The 23,060-nt window shown below is 40.6% G+C and overlaps 2 protein-coding genes and 4 non-coding genes across 9 annotated transcripts; 5 read left to right on the top strand and 1 right to left on the bottom strand.

The window, feature by feature from the left end:
- Positions 1-994: 994 nt before the first annotated feature.
- EIF4A2 (eukaryotic translation initiation factor 4A2) lies at positions 995-7,318 on the top strand. 3 transcript variants are annotated; one of them, XR_006888257.1, is made up of 12 exons: positions 995-1,116; positions 1,927-1,972; positions 2,056-2,188; positions 2,467-2,606; positions 3,389-3,557; positions 3,691-3,800; positions 4,030-4,173; positions 4,483-4,620; positions 4,868-4,957; positions 5,174-5,253; positions 5,710-5,816; positions 6,535-6,673. XR_006888257.1 is itself a non-coding variant. In XM_046658895.1 (11 exons), exons 1-11 carry the CDS (start codon positions 1,088-1,090, stop codon positions 6,677-6,679), a joined length of 1,224 nt encoding a protein of 407 aa, XP_046514851.1. In that variant the 5' UTR covers positions 996-1,087; the 3' UTR covers positions 6,680-7,318. The 3 variants fall into 3 exon arrangements, 1 of the variants encoding a protein (XP_046514851.1); XR_006888256.1 differs by having other exon boundaries at positions 5,710-5,820; positions 6,535-6,672; XM_046658895.1 differs by lacking the exon at positions 5,710-5,816 and having other exon boundaries at positions 996-1,116; positions 6,535-7,318.
- On the top strand, positions 2,299-2,365 carry LOC124238757 (small nucleolar RNA SNORD2). Its single transcript, XR_006888364.1, has one exon. It is a non-coding gene; the product is annotated as a small nucleolar RNA SNORD2 (small nucleolar RNA).
- Positions 4,215-4,392, top strand: LOC124238754 (small nucleolar RNA SNORA81). Its single transcript, XR_006888361.1, has one exon. It is a non-coding gene; the product is annotated as a small nucleolar RNA SNORA81 (small nucleolar RNA).
- On the top strand, positions 4,674-4,805 carry LOC124238791 (small nucleolar RNA SNORA63). Its single transcript, XR_006888392.1, has one exon. It is a non-coding gene; the product is annotated as a small nucleolar RNA SNORA63 (small nucleolar RNA).
- On the top strand, positions 4,984-5,121 carry LOC124238795 (small nucleolar RNA SNORA4). Its single transcript, XR_006888395.1, has one exon. It is a non-coding gene; the product is annotated as a small nucleolar RNA SNORA4 (small nucleolar RNA).
- RFC4 (replication factor C subunit 4) lies at positions 7,079-21,618 on the bottom strand. Of its 2 annotated transcripts, none has more exons than XM_046658897.1 (11): positions 21,384-21,618; positions 19,797-19,946; positions 18,160-18,238; positions 14,984-15,063; positions 12,938-13,057; positions 10,581-10,724; positions 10,271-10,391; positions 9,469-9,594; positions 7,764-7,844; positions 7,572-7,688; positions 7,079-7,487 (listed from the first exon to the last, which is right to left on the bottom strand). In XM_046658897.1, exons 2-11 carry the CDS (start codon positions 19,925-19,927, stop codon positions 7,392-7,394), a joined length of 1,095 nt encoding a protein of 364 aa, XP_046514853.1. In that variant the 5' UTR covers positions 19,928-19,946; positions 21,384-21,618; the 3' UTR covers positions 7,079-7,391. The 2 variants fall into 2 exon arrangements, with proteins under 2 accessions (XP_046514853.1, XP_046514854.1); XM_046658898.1 differs by having other exon boundaries at positions 21,531-21,593.
- Between the last annotated feature and the right edge of the window lie 1,442 nt (positions 21,619-23,060).

Raw genomic sequence — 23,060 nt, 5'->3', positions numbered from 1 at the left:
AACATCTGGGGCTTAAAGAGTCATGCAGTTTTTTTTAAGCAGCAAGGGTTGTATTGTTCTGAACTTCAGTAAATCAACATTCATTATGTATAGGCAACTAAAACAAAGTCCTTTGAAAAAAAATGACCAAAATAGACCAGAACCAAAACCCGTCTAGTTCCAAAGCGGCAAGGAGCTGTATCTGCCAGAAGCATCATTTAAAATCTTGCGTTACAGGGAAAATTACTCCTCCTTAGTATTATCACATTTGCAAAAGTTTATACTGATTTCATCAGGCATTCCTCACACCTGTTAAAATTATTAGTTTTTTAAAAAAAGACAGCGAGACAAGACCAGAGGCAACACGAGAATAGAGTTGGCTGCTCCAGGGACATTTGCAGACGACACTACACATTTTCTCTCGCCCTGCACAATGTACGGTAAACCAGATTTTCTGGGATGTGCTGGGTAGCCGACATTTTCCCCGAGCAGGAGTTTGACACTTTCAACATCTTAATGGATTGTAAACGCTCGGGCTTAAGGCCAGGCGGCTCTTTATCATCAAGTTAAATAGCGGTGGGAACAAGCAGAATAACCCGATTCCCCTCCAGAGCAGAACGTGGACGAGCCTGCCCCTACGACGCCGGGGCCGGCGCGAACGGCGAGCTCGGCCCCACTAGTCCGCGAAGCAGCCCGGCCGCCCAGCGCGCCCCAGGCTTCCGCCACCAGGTCCTGCTCGGCTCCCCCGGGCCGCCGCTGCGTCGGGGACGCGGAAACCCCGTAGGAGCACGCCGGGCGGGGAACGAGCGATGGGCTGCTGTCTGCTGCAATATTCTTCCGCCGCAAAGCAAAGAGTCCCAAACTTCCCCCAGGGTCTTGGGATTTCCGGCGACCCTGTAATATCGAGAAATAACCAAATCTGGATTTTCCTGCCGACTGGGTTAGGATATCTTCTGAGGGAAGGACCTCAGGATCATAATTTTGTGGCTGACCGAAGAGCGACAAGAAAATTCCTCCGCAGAAAACGGGTTCCGGCCGCGAGCCTATAAAAAACGGGCGGCGAGGTCCTGCTGTCTTTTCAGTCGGGCGCTGAGTGGTTCTCCGGATCATGTCTGGTGGCTCTGCGGATTATAACAGGTATGGGTCTTTTTCGGTGGTAGCGTTTTGTGGCGAACGTCGTACGGCAGGAGAGGAGATAGTAGTAGGTGAGTTGGAGGCAGGGAACTGTGGGTTCATAGGCGTTTTCTTGGGGTACAGTACCCCTGTGTCCTTCGAGAAGCTTCCACGATAGGTAAGGCCCCGGGTTGCGGGGAGACAAAACGAGGCTACGGAAACGGAGTGGCTAAAGGCTGTCTTTTTTTTCCCCGAAGACGCTTTGAAGTCTCGGCGGCTTCCCCGCCCGAGCGGAGCACATTTAGTTAGAGCCGTGGCGCAGCCCGCACCCGGTACAGTGTAGTCGGGGCCGAGGCCTTACTGGCGTCCAGCAGCGCGACCTGGAGTCCAGGGCTGGTGGGGGAGGGCGACGGCGGCGCCCGCTCGCCGCGGTAGAAGGCGGATGGGGCCGGCCCGCGGCGGCGCCGGCGGACCGTTGGCATAGCCTTCGCCAGGCCTCGGCCCGCGTCAATCACCCCGACTTGCGCAGTGTAGGGGGCGGAGCTCAGCGCGTGGAGCTCTCGCGAGACGGGCCGCCGCCAAGATGGGAGAGCCGGGCGCTCGGGCCTGGGGGGAAGGGCCGGCGTGGCGGGGCCTTTCTGGCCGTCCGCGGGTCTCAAGCTCCGGGCAGGCGCAGTGCGTCCTGTGCCACCGGCTTCCTTAGCTCTTCTAGGAAGTGCACACGTGCGCGGGAGGGTAACGTGGGGAGAGGTTCTGAAAGCGCTGACTCCGTAATGTGCGCTGAAGGGGGCAGGGGACAGGGATGTGCTCTAACTGCGGTATTCTTGTCGGTAGAGAACATGGCGGCCCAGAGGGAATGGACCCCGATGGTGTCATCGAGGTAAGAGTTGTGGGTGGATTTTGAAATTCTGGAAAGGTGGTTTGGTTCATCCCATTCATTTCTCCTCTTTTTTAAATTTACAGAGCAACTGGAATGAGATTGTTGATAACTTTGATGATATGAATTTAAAGGAGTCTCTTCTTCGGGGCATCTATGCTTATGGTTTTGAGAAGCCTTCAGCTATTCAGCAGCGAGCTATTATTCCTTGCATCAAAGGTAAAAGGACTCGTTGACACTTTTGAAAAATGAACTCAATGTTCTACATAGACCTGGACCATAAAAGGGGAAATAACTTCTGGGGGACTAGCACCTGTTTGTATTCCTTAAAGTGAAATGATGGCAATCATCTTTCGGGACTGACCTGAAATGAAGAATACTCATTGCTGATCACTTGATTATTTGGGCATAATTGATGTTCCAAATGGAATACATGGTGTGAACTAGAAGTGACGGTTTGATGGGGGATCGGTAAATATGTATCCTACTTTTTTTAGGGTATGATGTGATTGCTCAAGCTCAGTCAGGTACTGGCAAGACAGCCACATTTGCTATTTCCATCCTGCAACAGTTGGAGATTGAGTTCAAGGAGACCCAAGCACTAGTATTGGCCCCCACCAGAGAACTGGCTCAACAGGTATTGATAGTGTAGTTCAAAAAAACTGCTTGCGTGTTGCATAGGTTTCAGGTTTCACAACTGTGAAAGAATTTAAAGCTTAGTGTAAATTGGTCCTGTCAGAGCCCTCTTAACTACCCATGCATGCAGGGAGTGTTGAAAGTTAAACCGGAATTGGGTGTGCAGGTATGGTTTTCAGGGTTGTGTAAGGCTGAGAAACCAAGGCTTTCTGTTCAGGGTGGATGAGATCCGTTCCCGTTCTTGAGTTCGAATGCAGTTGTGCAACATGAAAACTGCAGTGACATGTTCTCATTTGACTGTCTCAGTAGTTTGTGATGCATCTGTTGCATGCTATGTTTTCAAAGCTCACTGCTATATTGGCTTTGAAGTAAATCTTGGTAATAAAATTAGGCTTTATTTAAGATCAAGGTTATGTAAGTCATAGTACCCTGTGGGAAAAATTGAAGTATCAACAGCTTGTCTTAGCTGTAAAGGCAGAGCTTGTTGGCTGTTTACATTTTCCCACACAGTGAAAAATAATGTAGGAAATGTTTTTAGTCATTTAACCCAGCTGGTATCTGGGGCAACAGGATCCCGAGTTTGACAGGGCACAAGAAAAGAAAGACACTTAAAGGGAATTTTATCTTGAGGCAGTTGGATGAGTCTGCACTTTAAGCTTGGAAGTAAAGTCCTGTGCATGCATAAAAGCTATTTGCAGACCAGATATTTGCCATTATGCTTTGGAAGTTTAGTCACAGAGCCTGTAATTCTGCTGGATAATAATTAAGGCTTTTGGCTTTTAGATCCAAAAGGTAATTCTGGCACTTGGAGACTATATGGGAGCAACTTGTCATGCCTGCATCGGTGGAACCAATGTTCGAAATGAAATGCAAAAACTGCAGGCCGAAGCACCACACATTGTTGTTGGTACACCAGGGAGAGTGTTTGATATGCTAAATAGAAGATATCTTTGTAAGTATTGCTGTCTAGTATAATTCGGACAATTATATACAATTATACAATAGTGTAATTTGTTTCTGCTACTAAAAAGTTAAATAGTATCCCTGAGAATCTAAAGATGATAGTATGACTTTGTTTTTAACAGCTCCAAAATGGATCAAAATGTTTGTTTTGGATGAAGCTGATGAAATGTTGAGCCGAGGGTTTAAGGATCAAATTTATGAGATTTTCCAAAAATTAAATACAAGTATTCAGGTGAGCTTCACTTCACTCATATAGCTGGAGGTTAGGTTTAATTAATGAGGGTACTGTTACAAAACAACTGAAGTGTTGTATTGTCGTTTCCCCTTCTTGGAGCAATGGATGCATAACTGTCTGGCATAATTTCATAGTAAGACGCTTAGTCTCAAACATTTTTTCCATATTGAAAAATTGAGTATTGTGTTAACTACTTGTGTGACAACATAATCATCGTCTTTTTCAGGTTGTGTTGCTTTCTGCCACAATGCCAACTGATGTGTTGGAAGTGACCAAAAAGTTCATGAGAGATCCAATTAGAATTCTGGTGAAAAAGGAAGAATTGACCCTTGAAGGAATCAAACAGTTTTATATTAATGTTGAAAGAGAGGTAATTTGTTTGTTAAACATTAAAATGTTAGCCAGATTTTATCCTTCTTGTATAAGCACTGTGCTAAAATTGCAGAAACTAGGATCACTTCTTGGTTTTTGTAATAATGCTAGCAGAGTACACACAAGAAGAAAAGTGACTGCACTAGATTGTAAAGACTGGGGTGGACCTCTTTCTTAATGTCCAGTGTCCTTTGTCTCAAGATTTGGTGCAATATGTCCTTAGGCTGACCCAACAGATGAATTTGTAATGAATTTAAATTGGAAAGTAAATTGTTTTAATAACTTTCTCTTTTGGAAATAACTCTAGGAATGGAAGTTGGATACACTTTGTGACTTGTATGAGACACTGACGATTACGCAGGCTGTTATATTTCTCAACACAAGACGCAAGGTGGACTGGCTCACTGAGAAAATGCATGCCAGGGACTTCACAGTCTCTGCTCTGGTAAGAGGTGTTCTAGCCTAGTAATGGTATTTACAATGTCTATGTTTCCATTAAAGCAGGATTTAGACTACAATATAGCTGTTAAGTGCTGTGTTGTCGTTCCCCCTGCTCAAAATAAAGTTGTTTCTTAACTATACCTGTCTGCTATACTCTTGTAGCAGCCAGGGACGCTTGGTCTCATACATGTTGATAAAGTTAAATATGAATTTGACTGGTGATTCTTGAATTAAGGTTTTTTAATTTGCAGCATGGAGACATGGACCAGAAGGAAAGAGATGTTATCATGAGGGAATTCCGATCAGGGTCAAGCCGTGTTCTGATCACTACTGACTTGTTGGTAAGTCTTTCACTGCTCTTTTTAATATACCAAAAGTGTTTTTTTGTGGGAAGGTTTTTTAATAACCTTTACCAACTTAGGGTTTTTGGGAGAGTAAAAAAGGCCATGCTCCACAGTGGGCTATACCACTTAATGTAGTTCACTACTATTTTGTGGCCTACATTACATGGCTGTATAGTTTAATTAGGATTTGAACAACATGCCATTGTATTTCAGGCTCGTGGGATTGATGTGCAACAAGTATCATTGGTTATAAACTACGACCTACCTACCAATCGTGAAAATTACATTCACAGGTGAGTAGACGGCATTTTGACAGTTAACTGCATTGGTAAAATGCATTTCACGTATTGTTTTTTTCCTACTGACTGATTTGTCTGAAAGGTGACCTCAAATCAGGGAATTGATTCAGTAAAAAGACATAATTGGTAAGATGTAACTAAAATTGTATTTGGGAAGATTAGTCATACACAGTGGGAAAACAGTCATAAATGATGCCCAAATTGTGGACTTAATACATACAAATCAGGTTGTTGTAGATCTGTTGGTCTTAGCTTATTTTTGAGCTTTATTTTTAGTGATGCTCTTGTGTCCATGTGCTTCCTTGGTGATTCCTCTATAGTTGGGATTTTCTTGGTGTTGTCTGGTAGCAATTTGAGCAGTCCCTGGTTTAGTTATAGTGGCTTTATCCCTAAATAAATTGAATTGTACTTTGTTATATGATGTAAAAAAAGACTTTTTAAAAAATACAGGAGTCGATAGCAGCAGTTGATGACGAGATGGCGCTCAGAAACGGCGTTGACGTAATTTAGGACGTGGAATCATAAGCGAAACAGCACACTGTTTGAATAAAGAGCGAGTCGGTATTTATATTTGTTTTTCTTTTGTCATGATTATTTGATATTTAAAGTTGCTCCAGCCAAGGCATTTTAGCATATTAGCGTATTAGGTGGTTCGTTTTGTCTGGTTTCCATCAGGCAGGTAGAAAGCTGTTTTGGAGGTAAACACGTTTTTGAGTAACTTGAGTTATATAACGTGTGAAACTGAGCAAAAAAGCAGTGATAAGTTTGGGTTACCATACCAAATACTTGTTTTCCCACTGGAAAAAGTTGTAAGTTTTAGACAGTAGTTAACCTTGCAGCATTTGTGTTTACAGTTTACTGTTCCAGAAGTGCGTCGAAATGGATTGCATAACTGTTCTTTTTGTTTTATCCCTGGTATTTACATCTGTCCCAGGCTGACATCTGCTCTTGGCTGGCCCACTTTGGTATGGGCTTTAATTTCACTACCCCAAACACAATACTGTCATCTGCTTTAAAGATAGTAATGCTCAAGACACCTGATAAAATCTCATTTTGCAGCCAGACAAGCCTTGAATCCTTTTGGCACTAACTGCAAAGGAAGATTTTTTTCTCTAGATATTGATTAGCAGCTAGTGCTCCAATTAGAAGCACGAACTATAACCTTGATAAGTTAAACAGCAGCTGATGGTTAACAAGTGGATCATCATGTTCAGTAGTTCATGCAATATGTAGGTAGCAGCATCTTCTAATTGCTGATTTCTTTTTCTTACACAGAATTGGCAGAGGGGGTCGATTTGGGAGGAAAGGTGTGGCTATAAACTTTGTTACTGAAGAAGACAAGAGGATTCTTCGTGACATTGAGACTTTCTACAATACTACAGTGGAGGAAATGCCAATGAATGTGGCTGACCTTATTTAATTCCTGGGATGAGATAGTTTGAATGCAGTGCTCGCTGTTGCTGAATAGGCGATCACAACGTGCATTGTGCTTCTTTCTTTGGGAATATTTGAATCTTGTCTCAATGCTCATAACGGATCAGAAATACAGATTTTGATAGCAAAGCGACTTTAGTCGTGAGCTCTTGTGAGGAAAGTCATTGGCTTTATCCTCTTTAGAGTTAGACTGTTGGGGTTGGGTATTAAAGATGGGGTCTGTAAAATCTTTCTTTCTTAGAAATTTATTTCCTAGTTCTGTAGAAATGGTTGTATTAGATGTTCTCTATCATTTAATAATATACTTGTGGACTAAAAGATATAAGTGCTGTATAAAATCAGCCAATTATGTTAAACTAGCATATCTGCCTTTATTGTGTTTGTCATTAGCCTGAATAGGAAGGCCTTTAAAATTGATTTTTTTAGAAAGCATTTGAATGCATTTTGTTTGGTATTGTATTTATTCAATAAAGTATTTAATTAGTGCTAAGTGTGAACTGGACCCTGTTGCTAAGCCCCAGCAAGCAATCATATCCTAGGTAGGGTTAAACCCCCAGTAAAATTGCCATATTGCACATGTCTTAATGAAGTTTGAATGTTAAATAAATTGTATATTCACTTTAAAGGTGCTTTGGTCATTTTATTTTCATCATGTTATATTTACAAAAATTCAATAAAATGGCATACTAAATATGGTTTTAACAATTCTGAGTTAACTGCTGCATCACAGTAGCACAGAGGCTCATCAACTGCAGATGTTCGTCGGCACCGTCTGCTAAGCATTTGTCTACTTCCTACAAAAAAAGATGAGTAAATTAAATATCCCTTCCAGGTATAGTTGAAATATTTTGCTGCAATGTGTCAAAGTGCCTACTTACAGCCAGTTTTTCTGTAATAATGGACTTCTGCTTATCAGAAAGGTTATCATTTTCTACAATCACATCGTGAAGTTGATTTACAAGCTGAGTTGCTGCATGACCCTCATCTATTAAGTCCTATAACAGAAAAATCAGAGGTTTGGTATGATTGTGTAAGTATCCCTCCCCTGAAAGCCAGTAAACTGGATTTACCTTTACTGCAGCTTCTAGTTTGTCAAAAGAGCCACTCTGACATGCAGCAAGTAATCCATCAATTGTCTCAGCTGGTATGACCTAAAAAGTTTAAGATAGTTTCCAGGTAAAGATGGTTTGGACATTTCCTCTGCCAAGCCTACACCTACTTCCTTTTGTTCCATGCTTGGGTAATCTGTTGTGTATAAAAAGAGACACTGACACATGTCCTGCAGCATAGGACAAAGCTGTCACACTGAATCCATACTAAGTTGGGAAGGCAAAGGAAGAAAGCTGAAAAAGGGCCAGCTTTAAGCCTTATGTTCATGTTCTGAACTCTAGAAGGCCGTTGGACTTTGAAATAAGCTCTCTGGATAACCAGAACCTCTTCCTTTGACTATGCCAATCTTATGTCAGTCCAGTGCCAACTATGCAACCAGGCCACATTTTGCTTTAAGATCCTTTAATGGCTCTTTTAGAAGCATACAAAATTCATTTCCTCCTAAACAAGTCTCAAGTTCGGGCCCATGCTGGAACAAGAACAGCTGCTCTGGTCAGTGGATGAGTAGCTGAAGTTCTCCCCGCTAGCTGTAACAACTCAGAGCAGTGGTTAAAATCAGCCAGTTTGAAAGATTTTAAGGGGATGTGCCCTTTCTCCAAGTTAAAGATGCCACTAACAGAATTGACTTTAAAAGCCCATAAGACCCAGAAAGTTAAAAGAGACTAATGCTACCAGGTTCATTGTGGTATGAAAAATAGCACAGGAACTAAGTTCTGAAAGTAGTGATTCTGAGGTGAGCCCCCACATGGGAGTATCCTAACAGAGGTGTGACACTCTGGTTTTTTAAGTAGATGATTTCCATAAATTGGATATGCCCCTTGTTTTTACATGACTCTCGATCTGTTAAATCTATTTTGACTGCCACATCCCTGAAGCATTCTGATACTCCTAGGTTATTCCCTTATTACACTGTTTGTAGCACAGTACTTGGCACATACACAGAATAAATGTGCCCCCAAATCCATGTTACAATTCTCTAACATGGGGCCAGCCCTGTGGCGCAGCGCTTAAGTGTGCATGTTCCACTTTGGCAGCCCGGGGTTCGCAGGTTTGGATCCCGGGTGCGGACATGGCACCACTTGACAGGCCATGCTGTGATAGGCGTCCCACATATTAAAAAAAAAAACGGAGGAAGATGGGCACGGATGTTAGCTCAGGGCCAGTCTTCCTCAGCAAAAAGAAGAGGATTGGTAGCAGATGTTAACTCAGGGCTAGTCTTCCTCAAAAAAAAAACAAAAAACAAAACCTCTAATGGGATGGTGTTTGGAGGTGGGGTCTTTGAGAGGTGATTAGGTCATAAGGGTGGAGTCCTCATGAATGGGATTAGTGCCCTTATGAAGGCCCCAGAGAGCTCCCTTCTGCCACAGGAGACTGCAGTAAGATGAAGGCCATCTATGAATGAGGAGCCTATAAACTAGGAGCCTATGAACTAGGAAATGGGTCCTTATCAGACACTTCACCTGCAGGCACCTTGATCTTGGACTTCCCAGCCTCCAGAACTGTGAAATAAATTTCCATTGTTTTTAAGCCACTTAGCCTATGGTATTTCGTTATAGCAGCCTGAATGGACCAAGACAGCATATAATAAGCATTCCATATATATTTGTTGGATGAAACTTTTCTAAAAGCCAACTAAAAGAATTTCAGAATATCCAGTGCTCTTACCCCAGCAATGTCTGTGATCACCTTCTCTGTGACCTCCTTTCCACCTGTTAATCGAGTAGCACTTTGAAGAAATGTAATGGCTTTTCTCAAGTCTCCTTCTGACACTTTAACAAGATAAGCTATTCCCTAGAAAGAAAAAATTGGTTTTTTACCTATGGTGGCCAGTTAAGGCTTTTTGACTTTAATAAAGGAAAGTGAAAAACATTATGTTTTAATTTGAAGTTAGTGAGGAAAAACAAAATTTATTTCCATTTTTGAGGGAGTATTATCAGTCCTACAGTGGCAGAATTCATGGATAGCATTAGTCCAATGGAAGGACAGCAAAGAGATCTCTTGCCTCAAAGAAATTTGCAGAGACAAGGGACGTTCCATACTGCTCATCCTATTTTCTTGATTACATAAAGCAAAGAAAATTCAAATTATGGTTAAATTCTATTAAAATGAATAAGAGGCCTATATATTCTATCACTGTACCAGGATTTCATCACACCAAATTAGTTCCTGAAGTGCAGCATTAGCTAGGAGACTACAACCTTGTCGCTCTGCAGATTTGTTGTTGCAGATTGTGCATTTTATGTAGGAAATCTGCCCCAGTTTTGGGTGGGTCTCTGAAATATTGATAGATAATAGTAACAGAGGCTGAACCTGTAATTCCTACACATTCCAACTGTTGCTTATTTAGCTTAAGTTTGCCTGAAGAATTGGCAACAGAAAATGAAGCAACACACATTTGACTTTCACGGCCACCTCATATGCATTCATTAAAGGAATCAGTAATTAAAATACTGTAATAATCAATTACCTCATTGCTAATTTTGACATGTTCTTTACCAGCAATGTCTAGTAACCGCTGCTGTTGAATTTTATCTGACAGAGGTTTGAAGCGGAATTTAGAACACCTAGAGGTCAGAGGTTCAATTATTCTGTAAAATATTGGAAAAAACAAGTGAGTATCTAAAGAATTTCCCCAAAGAACTCATTTTTATCAAGAATAAATTAAGATTTGATCGAGGAGAAATTAATGTAACCTTGAAATATTTAATTTTGATAACTCTAATTGGTGTTATCAAAAAAAGGCTGCCTAGCATCTATCTTCAGGGCAACATACATACCGACTGATATAGTTACAGATGAGACAGAATCGGGTGGTTTTAGACTCTTTCTCCATGGTGCGTCTTAAAGCTGCCTGAGCAGCTGAGGTCATAGAATCTGCTTCATCCAGAATTACAATCTTGAAAGGAGGACATGGCTTCCCACTGATTCAAGGAAACACACAGGAGTTATAATTCACATATCAACACTACGATCTAACTTTAGAACATTCTCATCACCCCAAAAAGAAACCCTGTGCCCATTAGGGAGTCACTCCTCCTCTCCCCCAAGTCTCCTAGCCATAGGCTATCAGCAATCTCCACTTTCTGTCTTGACAACTTGCCTATTCTGGACATTTCATATAAATGGAATATATAATATGTTGTCTTTTGTGACTGGCTTCTTTCACTTAGCATATTTTCAAGGTTCATCCATGTTGTGGTAGGTCACTACTTCATTCCTTTTTATTGCCAAATAATATGGCAAATAAATATACTACATTTTATTTGTCCATTTATTAGTTGATGGATATTTGGGTTGTTTCCATGTTTTGACTATTATGGATAATGCTCCTATGAACATGTGTACATGTTTTGAATAGACATATGTTTTCATTTCTTGTGGCTATATACCTAGGAATGGAATTACTGGGTCATACGGTAACTTGATGTTTAACTTTTAAGAGGAACTGCCAAACTGTTTTCAAAGTGGCTGCACCATTTTACATTCCAACCAGCAATGTACAAGGGTACCAATTTCTCCACACCCTTGCCAATACTTGTTATTTTCTGTATATACTTTTCTTTTTTGCTGAGTATGATTCACCCTGAGCTAACATCTGCTGCCAATCTTCTTTTTTTTTTTAAAAAGATTGCCACCTGAGCTAACATCTATTGCCAATCTTTTTTTTTTTCCTTTCTTCTCCCCAAAGCCCCCCAGCACATAGCTGTATATTCTAGTTGCAGGTCCTTCTGGTTGTGGTATGTGGGATGCCGCCTCAGCACAGCCTGATGAGCGGTGCCATGTCTGCGCACAGGATCCAAATCAGTGAATCCGTGGGCCGCCGAAGCAGAGTGTACAAACTTAACCACTCGGCCACGGGGACAGCTCCTCTTCCTCGTTTTTTTTTTTTTTTTGCTTGAGGAAGATTAGTTCTGAGCTAACATTTGTGCCAATCCTCCTCTATTACGTATGTGGGTTGCTGCCACAGTATGGCTGACAAGTGGTAGAGGTCCACACCTGGGATCCAAACCCATGAATCCAGGCAGCCAAAGTGGTGCACACTGAACTTAACCACCAGGCCATAGGACTGGCCCCTATTTTTTGTCTTTTTGATTAGAGCATCCTAGTGAGTGTGAAGTGTTATGGCATCACAGTTTTGATTTGCATTTCTCTAATGGCTAATGATGCTGATAAGCATGTTTTCACGTGCTTATTGGCCATTTGTGTATCTTCTTTGGAGAAATGTCTATTCAGATCCTTTGCTCATTTTTAAATTGTGTTGTGTTTTTATTGAGTTGTAAGAGTTTTTTATATATTCTTTTTCTTCCCCCCTGCTTTTTCTCCCCAAATCTCCCAAGTACATAGTTGTATATTTTAGTTGTGGGTCCTTCCAGTTGTGCTATGTGGGACGCTGCCTCAAAATGGCCTAATGAGCAGTGCCATGTCTGCACCCAGGATCCGAACGGACGAAACCCTGGGCCGCTGAAGCAGAGCGCGTGAACTTAACCGCTCTGCTGTGGGGCCAGCCCCTATACATTCTTGATCTAAGTTCCTTATCAGACATATGATTTATATGCATCGTAAATCCATGGTGAATATCAAAAATTAGTCATTCACTCTCTACAAATTCTTAAGTATGCTGAGATATAAATTTAAATATATGCCAGGTACCTAATTTAAAAACTTAATCTTAGAACTTTGCCATCTAAGGAGTATAAGTAGTTGACTAAACATCCCTGTTTAACTCAGCGCAGTCCTATTTTAATTATTAATCATACCTCCTCTTTCACTCTAAAAGTGTCCCAGTTTGGACAAGAACTTATATGATCACCCTAATTATGAAATAGACACTGAAACTTAAGATATCTGACAGAACTTCTTTTTTTATAACACAACAGCAAAAATCAGGATCTTTATTATGAGTGTACCACCAAATCTGATTAATAAATACTCCTTAGACAAAGTATCAGTTAAAAGATCTTGAAAGCTAAATGTCTTATAATTAGTTATTATAATGGAAAGGTCATTTCTGGGTTTAAATAATTTAGATAAAAATATGATCTAACATGAAAAAGGAGTTGGAAATTTGGCAGAAACATGTATTTTAAACAAATATAATGACATACTATGGAGAAGGGAAGGTAAGCTTACTTACTCTGAACGACTTCCTGACACAGTTAATTGAGCAAAATTCTTCACTTTCTCTCTAACTACTTGTATTCCACGTTCATCAGATGCATTTAACTCAAGAACTCTTAATCGAAAAAGTTCAGGCCTATGTCAAAATGAAATAAATATGAAACATCATGAAGCATGTAAGGACCCCAGGTTTAAACCATATTTTAACATTTGCACATTTTGCAGTAGTTTAAAATCCACCCAGTAAACAATATGGATAGAAGGCACACAATCACTTTTGTATTTTCTCTTTTGCAGAGACATGCAGTTAACACTTTGACTTTTTTCCATACATTTTTAAAAAACAGGTAGGTGATATCACACAGTGTATAAAATTTTAAATCAATTCTCCACTTAGAATTGTATCATAATCATCTTGTCATGTCATCAGAACCACTGTAAATACCATCTTAATAGCTATATGACAGTCTGTTCTATGATTGTACCATCATTTACCTAATTCATTTAACATTCTTCTACTGTTAGACATTTAGATAGCTTTAAATATGTTACAATTTTAAATAATGCTGTAATATAGATATTTTGAATTATTTCCATAGAGTAGCTTGCTATAAGAAAAATTACTAGATTCAAACATGAACAGTTTTCCTTAAGTGAGTTTTAAAAACATTATTAAAAGTAGCTCACCACAAGTAGGGAAATCTGAGAAATCAAAAGAAAATTAAATCAACTGGCACATCCTGCCAAATCATTGTTTTGAAAACTTCTTTCCAGTCATTTTTCTACATATATATATATATATATTTTTACTAAAAAAACAAGAGTTTGCATTTAGTTTTCTCCTATTTTTCCTAAATAGCAAGATATCCTAGGAATTTTTCTATGAGCATAAACATTTGGTAAGCTCTGTGCATATATTTTCATTTTAAAACCACAAATACTATTATATGTGGAATTTATACTTAAAATAAGTTCTTTTAGTTCTATAAGGACAAACATTATTTTCAAAAGGATATTTTTAAAAGTTATATAATCTGGACTGACCTACTCTAGCATAACTAATAATAAACTACTTAACAGTTTCATTATAACTATATTGACAAGACTGGTTCAGTTTGGATCTAACTGACTGAGCTGTGGAAGAATCAAAAAAGTTCTTTTATAATTTCCTTGAGAAACAAAAGTTGCTGTCAAATAAATAGAATCTTAGGGTTACATTAGCTTCCCCTTTGGTCTTCCTTTGCATTTCAATAGAACTAATTATCCTTACATATTTGGTGGTTTCAGAGGCATCTAATTATTTTCAAATGTAGGATTTCAGATGTACCCTTTGGCCATACGCCTGATATAAAAACTCTTGATGAATTTAAGATAGCCTTTGCTATGCTGGTGCATGTTGCATGATATCAGACCTGGGCTGATATGGATTTTCCAACTCTAGGTAAAGGGCTCCTCTATAACAACTGGCTAAGCCAAGACAGTTAATCTAGAAAAAGGAATCTATGAAGGTGGCTCAGAGGTCTTCTGGTGTACCTGGAATCATACCACACACTCTGCTTACACTCAGGATGCTTGAGGGCAAGGAGCTGGCCTAACCACTCCAGAGGCAGGGCCTGGGAAGTCCGGAGCAATAAGGAACTTAGGAACGGGTGGTGCGGGTCAGTAGCAGCAGGCACAGCAGATTCCATCATACAATGACAGAGATGTAAACACATTAACTAAAAGAGTGATGAAACTACTGGCATGACTAGTGACAGGTTGGGTCTTCTGGGCTCCAAAATCACAATGAAAAAGTGATGAAAAAAATCACAAGGTTCTCAATGTTGTAATACACACAAACATTTGAATAAGGTTCAGAATGAAGGTTACAAAAGATGTAGGCAAGCTAATTTATTGGAGGGGAGAAATTGGAAATGGGCCACTGGATTAACAAAAAATTCAGAAGCAAAAACAAACGCAACAACTTTGCAAAGAAACCAAATGCAAATTTTTAGAGAAAGAAAAGCAGTACCAGAAATATCCTACGTCAGGTCTTTAAAAAAAGAGCGAGATTTCAACTTACCCAAAGAGTTCCCTAGCTGCTGCCAAAATAGTGGATGTTTTTCCAGTTCCAGGTGGCCCGTAAAACAAGAGATTAGGGAGCTGCAGAAGTTAAATTTTACTTTTTAAAAATTGTATTCTGGCACAAATAGATGAAAATGATCACTGAAAATGTCTATGGAACAGTGCAATGACTTCCCTAATAGAGAGGGCACATATCTGAATATAAAGATTTCTTAATATAACTGGTACCTTAGTATTAATAGTTCTAAACCCTGCTTTTTCACATAATACTATCACTTTTTCCCAAGACATCTTTCTAATATCTTAAGCTGAATCAATATTTATGATTGCTCTAAACCTAATCTAATTAGGTAGAATTTTCAAAGCTGGAATTAGAAAGCTTTATTTCTGAAGGGAATCCCAGGCTTCTGTCAGTTCCCTATGCCACCTCTTTGCTCAGGATTGGGAAAGATTTTATATTTTATAAGATGTCAGTTGCTTCAAAGGGGATAGAGACCAAAAAGAAACTGGATTTAGACAACACTGAGGAAAAAGGAGTAAAAAAGATATATTAGGGCTCTGAAAGAGCTTAAATTCCAAGAAGAAAAAATTTTAAAAACTAAGCATCTATTAAGTGCCAGGCAGTGCTCCACATCATGATTACGCACCCTGTAGGGACGCCTGCATGTATCAGGGAGAAGTCAACAGAGGAAGAAAGGATAAGATTAAATAATTAGCTATCTTCTTTTATACCTTAAGTCTAATTAGATTGGCCCCTATCAAGCAGGTGACTGATCTGTGGTACAGATTAATAAATGTACTGAATTCCAATGAGCTCCTTTACGAAACTGTACATTCTTCAGTATGTGCTTTCACACATGGCCATCACTGCACATAGGAAACTAGATAGGATGGCTTATTTGATTCCACTCTTGCCTAACCCTTCCCCTTCCCATCTGTTCACTCTTCATTCAAACCAGATGCCACCTGGCTTGCTACCTAAAACTATTTACACTCCACTTAGAAAAACAAAAACAAACAAACCAACCCTGCTTACCATAACCTACAAGGACGTCCACGATCTGCTTGCCACCTCTTTCACCTTCTAGCTTCCAACTTAAATCACCTCCAACAGCTAAGCACTTTCTGGCCTGCACACATGCCGTCCTCCATGAACTGGGGTCTCACTCTTCTTTCCTGCCCGGCCAACTCCTACTTCCTCACAAGTCAGAAGCCTTCCCTGACCACCCAATCTAAAGTGAGTCTCCTCCATTATTCTCTCATCCATCTTTGTTGCACTTGATGCAATTTGCATTTATCTATTGTTATTTATTTAATAGTTGGGTTTAATTGTAAAATACATGTCTACTTCACTAGAGGGTAAGCTTAAGAAGGTCAAGAACCATTTATTTGTTCTATTCACATTTGTATTCTCAGCATTGTGTGTAGTACTCAATATGTGCCAAATAAATAAACCAACATATAAGTATATTCATTAGAAGACTATTACTGTTACATTGATAACATATAGGTTAATATCCAGACTGTGAGATTCACTACTTAAAAACAAAAACAAAAAAAGTCCTAGGCTCCTAAGTTTTTAAGGTTATTTTGATCCATGCATACCTCAATATTTGTAACGATTCATCCAGGTCACTATCACAAACAATAACATCAATTCTTTAACACACGGTAAAATTATTAAACGGTACATTATACGACAGTATGATACATGGTGCATTCAAGAACTGTACATGGAATATCAGTTCTTAAAATTGATTTCTGAAAAAAATCTATTACAATTCTACTTTAAAACCTTTTAAAGTAAATGAAGGGATGAAGTATTTTCCTTTCCTCTTCAGAATTAAAAAAATTACTTCATCTTTAAGTTTTACAAAACTTAGTCTGAAAAGAAACACAAAATACTAAACAAGAGGTTAAAGAAGAAAAGTTCTTGATTCAGTCTCCTAAGCTGGATGGTATACAATCAAGAACTGGATCATAACCCCACTACGTTTGCCTGAAGAGTTGAGAATACTAGCAATTAAAATAGATTTTGTTCTGCCATCTATGTAAACATTACTATGCAATTAAAACTGTATACTACTATAAAATTAAAAGGTAAAGGTATTTGGTGCAAATCTGAACAAATACTGGTAAAGAAAAAGATTTTAAATAGTTTTATAACTTCTTTCAAAATATGTGCTGTTGTAATGTAATTCCAGGAAGAGAACGGTAACAGCAAAAACCAAAAGAACCTCTAATTTAAAGCAGCCAGGTTGAGAGTAAGGAAGCAAATCTTGGGAATAAAGCAGAAACCACATCCCACTTTCATCTACAACTTCTCTCCTTCCTTCACTGAGCTCTTAAAGCACTTTATCATATACAATTTTAAATTGCTAATTCTTCATCTGGTTTTGTCTCGTCTCTGAATAATCTAAAACGCAAGTCACTCAGGGATATTTTATCCCATATATCACAGCAGGAGACACTACACTGTAAGCAGACTTAAATGCTCAATTTTTGTGTGTTGTAGTTCAAACAAAATCTTTTTTTTTTTAAAGATTGACACCTAAAATCTGTTTCCAATCTTCCTTTTTTCACCTTCTTCCTCTTCCCCAAAGCCCCACAGTACATAGTTGTATATTCTAGTCGTAGGTCCTTCTAGTTGTGGCATGTGAGATGCCGCCTCAACATGGCCTAATGAGCGGTGCCGTGTCCATACTCAGGATCTGAACCGGTGAAACTCTGGGCTGCCAAAGCAGAGCCCTCGAACTTAACCACTCAGCCACGGGGCCAGCCTCCAAATCAAATCTGAAAATTAGGATTAGCCATTATACTTTCAAAGACCTCTGACTCTTCTTTATATGCACATATCATCATCTATAATTCTCTTATTTGGCTTACATGTTTATTCTCTGTCTCTCCCCACCAAAATAAAAGCTCATGAGCAAAAGGATCCAGTATGCTCAATGGTCTATACTTGAGTACTCTATAATAATGCCATAGGATAGAATAGGAGATCCTCAATAAATATTTGTTGAATTAATCAATCAATGTTAAAATAGTTATCAAGGTTATTATATACTATGTAGCATAGTATTTAAATGGGGCAGGAGGTTCTAAAGGAAGAAAGAGGGTGAATAAATTAAGTCTTAAATCTCTAAATGGCATTAAACATCATCTGCTACTCACATCAGCTCCTTCTAAAGACTTTTTCAGTACTGCAACCACTTCTTCCTGGAAAGCAACTTCATCTACACATTTTGGGCGACTGGGAAAAAAAAAAGAGAGGTTATTTAGTATATTATAGTAGCCACAGAAAAGTCTCAAGTGTTCCTTTTGCTAAAATACCAATGATAATTCTCATATCTTGGTAATGAAATGAGAAACTTTCATGATTGAAAATAGGTGGAAATCCTATTTGTATTTACCTTAAACAAATACATGCCGAAGGAATGAGACAATTTTTCACTTTTCCAAATGCAGTTTGCATCTGTTATGCTAACAAAAATTAAGCAAAAGGACTTTTTATTATACCACAAAGGCCAACTGGTAAAAAATTTAAAGTGAACACTTGCTTAGAAAGTAATGTGATTTTTGACAAGATCATACAACCTAAACTGAAAAGGGAGAACCATTTAGTAAGCTCAGGATAGCTAACTATTTTGGTTAATATGGTTACATATATATAGTTACTAAGTCATTCATCGGTTAATACCAATTTCTTCTATCACCCAAATACACAAAAAAAAGCAGACCTATTCACTTCATTGAAGGCTGACAAAGTAAGTTTAACCAATATGAAGTGTAATAATATGTAATTTTCATCTTACATCATTAAGTAGTAATTTTAAGAGAAGCTGGAACAAAGTTATGCTCCCAATCCTAAGATTAGGCTTTGTGCTTAGTTAACTAATCAAAAGCTCTTCTTTGATCCCTACTTTTCTAATTAATCAGGTCAATGCCAGGCAGGCATTTTATGTCAGATCATGTTTTCTAGGAAAACTACTGTATGTTATAAAGCAGGGTCTCATATTCAAATGCCTGCAGGGGCCAGGCAGATAACAAAAGTGAAGAAGGCAGAGTGCAAAGCAAGAGAAAAAGTAGGGACTGTGGTGAACTGAGGAACATATGACCTTCCCAAAATGAGAAGCAGTACTCAAGTCCACCTAACTGTTGTCATGTGAGAACTTGTACCTCCTGCTGCCTAATTTCCTGAGAAGCTGAAAATCTATGTTTCCCCTTGTATAATTTTTTTAATTAAAAAAAATCTAGATTTTTATGCAAAATTTCCTATTTTTAAAAGCATTGTTGGTGCCAAACAAAACATACGAGGGCCTTATTTGGCTTATAAGTAATCTGCAAACCCTTGGTAATAACTGAGGCTATCCCAGGGGTTACAACTACTTGTCATAGTATTACTTAGCTGACTGAAGGTTAAGTGCTACTTCGAGTGCTGTTTTTGCCAAAAATGTATAAACAAACAAAAACTCAACAATCTCCACCTATCAGTAATGAAAACGGGAACAGACTGTTTAGACTTAAGTAGAACTCCTAACCAAGAGCTTACAGACAACTTTTGAAACCTTGTTTTCTTCACTGCTGTCCCCCAGCCGCTAAAACCATAGTCCTGAGTTACAGAGAAGACCTCCGCTCATCTATAAAATAAGGAATTAAACTGGCTCAGTCTAAGGTAACTTTCGGTTCCAAGATTCTACGACTTACATAATTGGGTGATTTTCAAAGACAACATCTAAACAGAGAAAATCATCCCCCCTAAGTAATAAAAGTGCTCAAAACTGTTTCCACAAAAACACGACAGTTCTTACTATTTTTCCACCCATGGAACAGGTTTGGCTTTCTTGTTCTCTCCACTGCTTCCGGGAGTGGCAGCTACTCCTCGATCCTTGGGCATCAGTGGTTTAGCACTGATGGATGCGCCTTTTAGAAACGCCTGCATGGTTACTTCACCCTGACCGCTGCAAGACAGAAAAGGAAAAGCTCTTTTGAAAACATTATGAGGAGGTACAGCCTGAAAGCACACACAACCTTGTGCACAGATATTCAATAACTACTAAATCAAGACATCATCCATGACCTAGCACTCTCTGAACGCACTGTACTGAGGGCTACAGGGACATAAAAGAAGCCGAAGTGCTTCAGGAACTTAGAACCTATTTATAATGAGGGAATTAGAGAATAAAGATAAATCTTACATCAGAAAATTTTTTAAGAGTTCCAAACTTTTTGATAAATATGATGTCATTAAGGCCCAACTGTTTATGGGCCTCTATAGTCTCCTCCATTTCAATCATGGGCCTAGCTCTAACTTAGACCCTGGAATGGACTCGGCAATTAGGAGCGCCAGCACCAGAGTGAGAAGCTCCACTTCTCTTCTTGGGCCTAGAGCTCCACTCCAGGGCCTGTCTGACTGGCAGAGCTAATGTCAGAGGCCTTTTTTTTTTTTTTAAAGATTTTATTTTTCCTTTTTCTCCCCAAAGCCCCCCAGTACATAGTTGTATATTCTTCGTTGTGGGTCCTAGTTGTGGCATGTGGGACGCTGCCTCAGCGTGGTTTGATGAGCAGTGCCATGTCCGCGCCCAGGATTCGAACCAACGAAACACTGGGCCGCCTGCAGCGGAGCGCGCGAACTTAACCACTCGGCCACCGGGCCAGCCCCAATGTCAGAGGCCTTTTTGTGTGGGGAAGGGAGGGCTGGGGACTCTATTAAAATGGAAACAGCTATTTTTCTGATAACGTGCTTATCTGAAAAAATCAAAACGGCAGAAAAGCATGAGGAGTTTTAAAAATTCTTGCAAAATCTCACGCAGAAGATAATCACTATTAACATTCAGGTGAATATTCTTCTGGGCAGCAGAAGGCTGTCTTGAGAGACAGAAATGCATCATTAGTTTGCCTGAAAATTCCCAGCATTAGTGGCAATTCTTTGTTTTTTACTGCTGTATTTCTCCCCTCTCCCATATCTAGAACAGCGACTAAATTATCATTTACGAGATTAAGTTTCCCCTTCTGTTAAAGGAGCTAAGGCCTATTGCATAAGGCAATTGAATTAAATAAAAAGAATTGGGCAAACACATAGCTCTGTGCTTGCCATATGGGTATATATTGAATAAATAAAATATATCGTTAAATCTGTAAAGCGCCAAGGTTTTTAACGTTATTGTATCCCTGCCACCGGCTGCTAAACCGTACTGCAGCCCACAGCAGGGCTCTGAAAGATGCTGTACTGAGCACGAAGGGGCGCGGCAGGGGTAGCAGAAGGTGGCTCGGCCGGGGCGCCCGTCCGGCCCCTGTGCGCGCTAGGACGGAGGTGGAAGACATCGCAGGGGCATCACGGCCGCAGAAATGGAGGAAGGCGAAGGTAACCCTCGCAATTTCTCCGGCTGGTCCGTCACCTGTTATCCCCACGTCCTCGCGCGCGTTCCCGGACACTGCCTGGGCCTCTCAGCAGCTCGTCTCCCGAGCGAGGACGCCGCCGGCTCGTTCCTGGGGTTTCCGGGAGAGGGAAAGGGGGGGATGGTCACGAAGTCCCAGCTCCGTACCCCAATCTGAGACTATCAGGCCCAGGAAGCCTCCGCGACACTTAGAACCGGAGCCGTCTGCACGGTCACCCCTGTTCCCGCCACGGAACGGCCGGCGCAGGGCAGGGCGGGAGTACGCGGACACGTAACGCGTCACTTCCGGGCCCCCGCGCGCGCCTTGTAAGGGAGCCGTTTGCTGCTGCAGGTTTGTGTTTAAACAGATGAGGCGACACAGGCTTTTGGGAATGCAGACACTGGAGCGGGAATAACTCAGGAGGTGTAAACACAGTTCCACCTTGTCCCCGTGCGTCCCTCCAACTGGGACTGCAGGTCAAGGGCACTTGAGCGCACCCGTTCCGGAGGAGACGCTGGGCCGCGAACCGAGTGCTCAGCGGACGTGGGCTGGGAGGACGTGTGACCGCGCGCCCGCCAGGGCGGCTGGAGAGACATGCGTTCCGTGGACCACCAAAGATCTCAAATGATCCACTCTCTTTTTGGATACAACCTGTACCGCACTGTGAGCTTCACTGATAGTCATGGGGCGTCTCACTTGTATTTCTGCTGCGACACAGTTCGGCTTGCAACCTGCTGTACCGCCAGAGAAGGACCGGGATTGGAGAGGGTGGAGTTGATCCTTCGCCAGAAGAGGCCACCCTGAAGATCCCTGTCCTCCCCTCCGGGTTCTTCGTCGCGGAGCAAACCGTGTGTGCCTTAAGGGCAGAGACGTCTGAAGAAGGTGCCTTTCCTTCCCCTTCTGAGTGCTTATGGCTTATACCATTATATAACGTAGTGTCTGCCCGTTGTTGAGGGGGGAGGATCTTGCCGTGCAGCTGTGGTCATTTTCTAATCTCGAAGCCCTGTCCAGAAATCTGGTGGTGCAGACGCTCGATAAAAGTTAGAACATTGAAAATAATGTTTAACCCCATCAAGCTACGTGCACTGTGGGCTCTAGGCAGCTGTCTGAGGACACCCCTTTTATCTTTCCCCATTGCTGTCTTAGCTCTGAATTTTTTCTAAATCCTGTTGAAATCTGACCCATCTTAAGTGCTACCTTCTGCGCAGGCCTTTACTGATTACCCTAACCCATAAAGTTGACCTGGGTCTTCTCTAAAGGAATGACTCCAAATTTTGTTTGACACAAACTCAACATGATACTTCTTGTTAACTTTACATGTTTATGCGTTTGTCTTTCAACAAATGCTTATGGAGTCTTGCAGCAAATGCCCGCACACTGCTAGGTGCTGAGGATACAGCAGGGAACAAGCTGGAAGGTCTTTGCCTTCAGTAGCTTTACAGCCTAGGAGAGTGACAGACAATGTGATGTGTTATGCAGAAGTAGTATGCTCTGAAAACATATGCCCCAGGCCTAACCTAATTAAGAGGTTAACCAGATTAACTAAGCGTAGTTTATGCTACTTTCTAACTCCCTCAGGGCCTGATACAATCTCTGGATGGTACAAAAGGCAGACAGGTTGCCTGTCTGATCACTGGTTTACATTGTCGTGACTCATCAAAATGTACACTTAATGTTTTACATTTTATTGCATGTAA

Source organism: Equus quagga, chromosome 4 (genome assembly GCF_021613505.1).
Source record: "Equus quagga isolate Etosha38 chromosome 4, UCLA_HA_Equagga_1.0, whole genome shotgun sequence".
In the NCBI taxonomy this organism is placed as follows: domain Eukaryota; kingdom Metazoa; phylum Chordata; class Mammalia; order Perissodactyla; family Equidae; genus Equus; species Equus quagga.
Note: the sequence above shows the minus strand (reverse complement) of the source record. Positions and strands in the feature narration are given on the sequence as shown.